This window comes from Protopterus annectens, chromosome 15.part0 (genome assembly GCF_019279795.1).
Source record: "Protopterus annectens isolate FY-2018-M chromosome 15.part0, PAN1.0, whole genome shotgun sequence".
Lineage (NCBI taxonomy): Eukaryota > Metazoa > Chordata > Ceratodontiformes > Protopteridae > Protopterus > Protopterus annectens.
Window position 1 is genome coordinate 93,985,396 of NC_056749.1, and position 7,902 is coordinate 93,993,297.

At 37.9% G+C, this 7,902-nt stretch overlaps 1 protein-coding gene across 1 annotated transcript in view; it reads right to left on the bottom strand.

The window, feature by feature from the left end:
• The window catches only part of LOC122789891 (zinc finger protein OZF-like), a 28,528-nt gene extending 24,118 nt beyond the window's left edge, over positions 1–4,410 (bottom strand). Inside the window, exon 1 of the mRNA XM_044057322.1 lies at positions 4,292–4,410. Coding sequence (XP_043913257.1) covers positions 4,292–4,346 — 55 coding nt within the window. The 5' untranslated portion in view covers positions 4,347–4,410. The remainder of the gene's footprint in view (positions 1–4,291) is intronic.
• Positions 4,411–7,902: the final 3,492 nt, after the last annotated feature.

A 7,902-nucleotide genomic window follows, 5' to 3' on the forward strand; every position in this document is an offset into this window, starting at 1 on the left:
CCAACAGACTCCAGGCTGTAAAATGGAAATTACATCTCTCCCCCTCTCTGTCTCTTTTGATGTACTTCAGGAATCTATTCTAGGCCCTTTACTATCCAACATATTCAGTAATAATCTTCACAAAGCTATCAAAGAAGCCTCCATAGTACAATACACAGATGGTGCCTTGTTCATATGCTCTGCACAAAGTGTACTGCTATTCCACAGGAGGAACCAGGACTCCTTTTCCTCATTTGAGGTGTAGCTAGATGACTATTAACTACTTTGAAATACTAAACAAAAGATGTTTTTACTCAAACGTGTCAGCACAGAAACAATCATTCAATATCACATCAGAAAATAATGCTTCAATTAAAACAATTTCCAGTACAAAGCTTCTTGGTATATTAATTGGTGATAACTTCACATTGCTAAAGCCATCAAGAAAACTCGCCAGAAGTTGGGCTTCCTCAACAGAAACAAACCCTTTTCTCACTGACTACTCTAGGAATTCTTAAGCAACATCTTACCTACTCCCTTCACTTCTCTGTGCAGCACCCATCCTGACTAACCTTCACTCCACCTTAAAAAGTAAGCTAGAGGTTTGCTACACTAAAATAGTTTGCATCCAACTTACCAAACCGTTCACATCACTGCCTAGCACTGAAGCACCTATGCTGGTACAAACTACCTAATTACCTCACCTACTCCCAACTGCTTAGTGCCCACAAAATAATACACAAACCCATCACCTGTACATCATTATAAACCATCCTCAAACACTGCTTCCCTAGATTGAGATCAGACTATGGACAAAGAGAAAGAAATAGGGGGTCCTAAACGAAAGACCAGCACTGGTAGAGCTTTTAGTAGAATCTAGAACAGAAGCTGCAGTTAAAAAAGGAATAATTAGTAGAGCATATAAAATATTGCATGATAACTATAATAATCAATCAGAGGAGGTTAGAAAGGATTGGGAAGAGAGCCTGGATAATCAATTCACAAAGAAATAATGGGGGGATATATGTATGTCTCCCAAATATGCAACAAAATCTAGAAGATGCAAGATTTTTGCTTGTAAATGTTTACATAGATATTGTTTTATACTCAAAGTAGACTCCAGAGAATTTTTCCTCAGCTAGAAAGCAAATGTTGGAGGAGGTGTGATGGGGAAGAAAGAGGTAAATGGGAACATATTTTTGGGGAGGGAAATAAGTTGGCAGACTTTAAAGATTCCCTGTAGACTGCTCTGTCGGAGATACAGGGTGAGCAAATTGATATGACTAGGGAAATCATTTTACAGAATCAGAATTGCCTTGACATAGTAAGGCCTTGCTGAGTCTAATTATGGTCGCTTCCTAAAACAAATTACTAGAAAATGGAAATCAAAGTCTAGACGAACATTACTAGAAGTAGTGAATATAGTAACAGGGATAAAACTACTGGAGTTGGGATCATTACAAAGGGTAGGAAAAATAGGAATTGTGGGAACAATACATACAGGGGAGGAATGAGGTTTAAAAGAAGGCAGGGTTTGAATGAGCTATGTAATATCTGACTGACAGTGATTTGGTAGATTATAAGTGATGTATAATGTTTGCAGCTAAAATTGTATCAGTATGGTTTGTGATGTAAAATGCTTGCAGCTAGGATTATCAATATGGTTTGTTTTCATTTATATAATTGTATGATAGCCTTTGTCATAAGTAATAATGTAATAAAGATGTTTCTTGTTTTAAAAAAAGGATCAAAAGTCTAAAAGTTAGCAGATGATGTTTGTAAATTAAAACTTGTTAATGTGGTTTTATTACTTTTATACAACTGTCAGTTTGCCTATGTCACAAGTGATAATTCCATAAAGGTGATTAAAAAACTCACGAATCCCCCCCCCCCCCACCAGGAATCTCCACTCACTGAAGAAGTATCTCCTGACCATGACCAAGTCCTAGAATGGTGCAGGTGAATCACTTTACTCCAGCTATGTCGAAAAGCACTGGAACTCCATCCCACCCAACCTATAACAAGACAATATTACCACACATTTCAAACACAGCCTACAACACCATCTAACATCCTCATGGCTATGTTCATGTTCCCATCCTGTTTAATCCCATCTTTCTTTACCTTTCTCTTCATTGTAACCACTTCAATCTATCCAGTTCTCCAGCCTGCAGAGCTTTTGTCCAGGTGCAAGCTGAAACAGTGCAACCAAAGGATGATGCAGTGGTGCAGCGGTAGTGTTGTCACCTCATAGCAAGAGGTTCTCTGGTTCAATTCTCAGCTAGGGTGCCTTCTGTGTAGAGTCTGCATGTCCTCCCTGCATTCGTGTGGGTTTCCTCTGGGTGCTCCAGTTTCCTCCCATGTTACAAAGATATGCATCTGGAGCATTTCTCCCCAGGCCTCCGCTGAAAAATAGCTCATTCCAAGTTGGACTTTCTCAGTTAACAAATGTAAAATTAAATAAATAAAAAAATAAACCACTTCAATCTATCCAGTTCTCCATCCTGCAGGGCTTTTGTCCAGGTGCAGGCTCAAACATTGCAAGCACATCAGTACACCCACATAACTGAGTTGCACTCCATTCTGTAATTCTCCACAGTATCCTTCTCAAGGTTTTCATGGGATTCTGTCCTAAAAGAAGATATGTAGAATCCCTTCTGTAGGCATCAGTCCATCTTCATATATGAAGTGAAGCTAAATGACAAGAAATGCATTATCTTATCATTTGGAAAGTCATCTACCCTGGGGGAACTACCACTTTGATAATATGCCCCTAAGAGTTGCCCCAATTGTTTTGGATTTGGCAACTTATGTGGACAGTGACCTAACTTTTGACCAGCGTATTTCCATTGTCATAATTAAGTCTTCTATATTGCCCAGCTTATAAACAAAAGGGTTGTGTCTAGTTCTAGGGGTCATTGTCCCCCTTTATTCAGACCAGGCATTGAGTATAATGCCCTCTTTGGCATAAGTCTGTCGAGAGACATGCAATAGCTGGAATGTCCACAGAGATATATTACTCAAAGAACAAGGCTGGAGAAATATGTCCTACATGGACCAACTCAAAGCCTTGTCACTATACTCTGTATCCTACAGACAGCTAAGAAGTGACCCCATGTCTGGCATACAAGGCATCCTCTGACTCAGTACTAATGTATTTACTGCTTATCAGCAAGTCAGATTTCCTCAGAAATACTTGGTCTAGGGATCTAAACCTCTTCCTCAATATCAACAGAATGGTTTGGAGGGACAGGTATATCTCGCAGGGTATACCATTGCTGTGGAAAAGACTCCCCATCCACATAAAACAAAGCTTGTCAATGTCCATATTCAAGAAAAACTTGGATCTATAGATGGGTAATTTTTTTATTATTTATTTATTTATTTATTATTAATAAAAAGAAAATAATAAATAATAATAAGCTTGTCAATGTCCATATTCAAGAACAACTTGGATCTATAGATGGGTAATAGAAAATTTACTCCAGGACTGCCCTCTGTAGTGCAAATGCACAGAGGCAGGCAGCTTATAATTGCTTTACCCCATGCATGGGTCCCCTCAAATTAACTATGATATGATGCCAGTTATTCTCACTACTAGTATACATAATTATTGACCATAGCATGTATAAGGCAAATTCAACATCAAATGGTATAGGTTAATTCAAGCAAAAAAAGGAAATTGTCTAGGCTTAAAGTGGCAGCAAGGCAGTTAGTCTAGTAATTACTTAAGAACCTATGAATGTATGCCAGCAACATCGACTTAATAGAAAGGAATTAGTTAGTAAACAAGTAAATTAAGATAAATACACACACACACACACACACACACACACACACACACACACACACACACACACACACACACACATTCACACTTTATGTACATATTCTTGAATACAGGAACCAAACATGCCATTTCTGATTTGGAAATATACCACCTGTGCTACTCGGGACAGTTAATAGCAATAAAAAATAGGCAAAACATCGAGGGCATAAAAATATTAAACCTAACCAAAAGAGATAAGATGTAATAATATTTGTCAATGAATGTTGATGTTTTTCATTCTGCTTGCATAAAAGTGATTTCTTTTACATTTTTTCCACATTGGTAATGTATTCCACAAGACTTTCATAGCCTCATCTAACAAAAGCACATACTTCTTATTAAATCTTTTACAATTTTAGTGTTGTTATACATTACCCATCATTAGTTTAGTCATAGATTTTTGTAAGATTTAGAAAGTTCATAAAGAATTTACAATTTTATCTCTTACATTCATCTCAATAAACTAGCAAACCATTTACTTACTGTGGATGGGGACACTGAGAAGATTAATTTCAAACTTGGTCATGCTTTCTTCCATAACCCTGAATGGAACATCAGAAGGTTCCTCAATTAGCAGCAAGAGCTGCCCCACAGGGATGTTATAACCTGAGTAATAAAAATGCACAGGTCATGTGATTACAAATAAACTCCAGGGATTAGCTAAACATGTATGCTGGACAATGGTAACAACACATCAAACAAACCAGTCTAGCAAAGATCACACATTAATTTTGTTATTATTGCATTTATTATATAATGAATTACTAAACTGGTATGCTTCTCATTCAGTATAGTTTATCTCCAAGACTGTGATATATAAATATGAATCACTTTTTTTTTAAATAGTGGTTCATCTACCATTCTATAACCATGCATTGTCTTGTTCAGTCTTCTTGTCTATAATACTACTTATGTGTGTAATCATTATACTGTTACTACTTCTTCATATAACCATTAAACTGCTACTACTTCTGTGTATAATCATTATACTACTACTTCAGTGTATACTAATTATAATGTTACTGCGTCCTTGTATGATTATACTACTACTTCTATATATAATCATTATACTACTGTGTCTATGTATAATCATTATACATAGAAGTAGTAACAGTATAATGATTATACACAGACATTACTACTTCTATGTAAAATCATTATACTACTATGTGTATGTATAATCATTATTATACGTCTGCATAATCATTATACTGTTACTACTTCTCTGTACAACCATTACACTACTACTTTTGTGTATAATCATTACACTGTTACTACTTCTAGGTATAATAATTATACTACTTCTGTGTATAGGTTCATAGGTTGGTAGTAGGCTATCGGCCCTAGGGCCTATACAAGCCTAGCCATAACAATTCCCTGGATATTTCTTCCCACAATATCTACTTCTCTGGACCCCTGTCTAGCAGAGCAACTGACATGATCCCCAGGGTGAATTTCCTATCTCCCATCCAATCATCAAGGTTCCTTTTGAAGAGGGCCAATGAGGCACTCTGCTTGACATGTATGGGCAGTCTATTCCAGAGTATGGGGAGTCTCTGGGTCAGGAACCTATCCCTCCAGCATGTTTTGTTCATTGTGATGACAATGTTTAGATCCCTGGAGCGTGTGGCTCTGAGGGACTGGGATTTCTTTAAGTGGAGCATGTCCAATAGCTCAGGGTTTGACATGGCCTTGTATGTTAAGCAGAGATTGCCTCTGAGTAGACGATATGCCACAGAATATAGCTGGAGTTTTTTTAGACGGTCAGCATATGGCATCTGCTTTAGGCCTGTGATTCTTTTAATGAGGTATTGCTGAGGTATTTCTGTGGCCTTTTCAGCTGTTGCAGATGTCTTGTGAGGTACATACCAAATGGGGCATTATACTCTATAATGGGTCTAATGAGGGATGAGTACAGTGGGACAATGACCTCCTTTTTCTGGATGAAAAGCCCTTAGTGATGAGGTGTGCCACATAGAAGGATTTCCTGACTGTTGTGGCAATGTGGTTAGCGAAAGTGAGACCACTGTCCGCCTGTGTCCCTAAGTCTCACATCACACTTTCGATGTTTAGTGTACTGCCACCTATGTGGTAATTCATGGGTACATGTTTTTTTCCAAAGGGGATAACTATACATTTCTTGGTATTAAGCTTGAGCCCATGGCTCTGGCACCAGGCATCTGTTTCTGTAAGGCCCTTAAGAGAAGTCGATGCCAAACAAGAGTGGTCCCAGGACTGAATCCTGAGGTACTCCACTTGTCTGGAGCTGGATTTGGAGTCGGCTACTTTTACAGTCTGGGTTCTGTCAGCAAGCCAGTTGGCAACCCATTGAGTGATGTAGGGATTTATGCCCGGCTTAGTAAATTTATCTATGATTCCAGAATGGGGGATAGTGTCGAAGGCCTTGGCGAGGTCCAGATAGGCTGTGTGGGCTGCCTTACTCTCATACACAGCTCTGGGGACTGATTCAGAGAAGTCAAACAGATTCAGGAAACATGATCGGCCCTTCACAAACCCAAACTGGGTGGGGTCCAGTGTTTGAAGGTTGCCAATGTCTTTGTTTATAAGTTCCATGATAATGCATTCCATGCCCTTGCAGATCAGGCTTGTCAGACTGATGGGACGGTAGTTCCCAGGATCCAAGCCAGATCCCCCTTGTGGAGTGGGATAACTGTAGCTGTGCGCCACTCAGTGGGCACAAAGCCTGAGGTGAAGCTATGATTAAACATGACACTTAGGTGAGGTGCCAATTCATTTTGTAGTTCATGTAGTACACAGCCTGGGATGTCATCTGGTCCCATGGATGCTGCATTCTTAGCTTTGGAGAGTGCGGTTTCTACCTGTGTGCCCATGATTACTGGAATTTGGCAATCTTTTGATATTGAGAGGGTGAGAGGGGGGTGACGTTGGCACTAAATCGATCTGCCAGGATATTGGCAATATCATTGGGATCAGTATATTTAATGCCATTCTGTTGTATAATTCTTATGCTGTTACTACTTCTACATATAATCATTATACTACTATGCATATGTAAAATTATTATTATACTACGTCTGTGTGTAATCACTAAACTAATACTTCTATGTATAATCATTATACTACTACTAGTGTGTATAATCCAATGGCACAGTGGTGCAACAGTAGCGGTGTCACCTCATTGTAAGAAGTTCTCTGGTTCAATTCTCGGTTGGAGTGCCTTCTGTGCAGAGTCTGCATATCCTTTCTGTGTTTGTGTGGGTTTCCTCCCTCATTTCAAAGACATGCATCTGGAGGGTTTCTCTCCAGGCCTCCTCTGAAATTGGCTTTGTTTTAAGTCAGACTTTCCTGGTAAGAAAATGTTAAATAAATAATCATTATACTGTTACTATTTCTATGTATAATCATCAAACTACTGTGAATAATCATTATATTCTATGTATCATCATTATAATACTACTTCTGTGTATAATCATTGTACTTTTACTACTTCGATGTATAATCTTTATACTGTTAATACTTCTATGTATAATCATTATACTGCTACTTCTATGTATAATCATTATACTATTACTACTTCTGTGTATAAATTATTTGTACTACTTTTGTGTATAATTATTATAATATTACTTCTATGTATTACACTGTTACTACTTCTATGCATAGTCATTATACTGTTACTACTTCTAGGTATAATCACCATACTATTCCTTCTATGTATAATCATTATTAGTACATCTATGTTTAATTGTTATACTTCTACTTCTATGTATAATCATAGGTTGGTACTAGGCTATCAGCCTTAGGGCCTATACAAGTCTAGCCATAACAATTCCCTGGAATTATACTGTTACTACTTCTAGGTATAATCATTATATTGTTACTACTTCTAAGTATAATCACTATACTACTCCTTCTATGTATAATCATTATTAGTACATCTATGTTTAATTGTTATACTAGTACTTCTATATATAATCATTCTACTGTTTCTACTTCTATCCTCCAGATTCAGCAAACATCCGGGCAGGAATAACTTATTCCTGCAAGGAAAGGACTGTTCCTGTACAGCATGGCAGCGTGTCATGCATATGTATGAAGGCGAGCTGCCATGC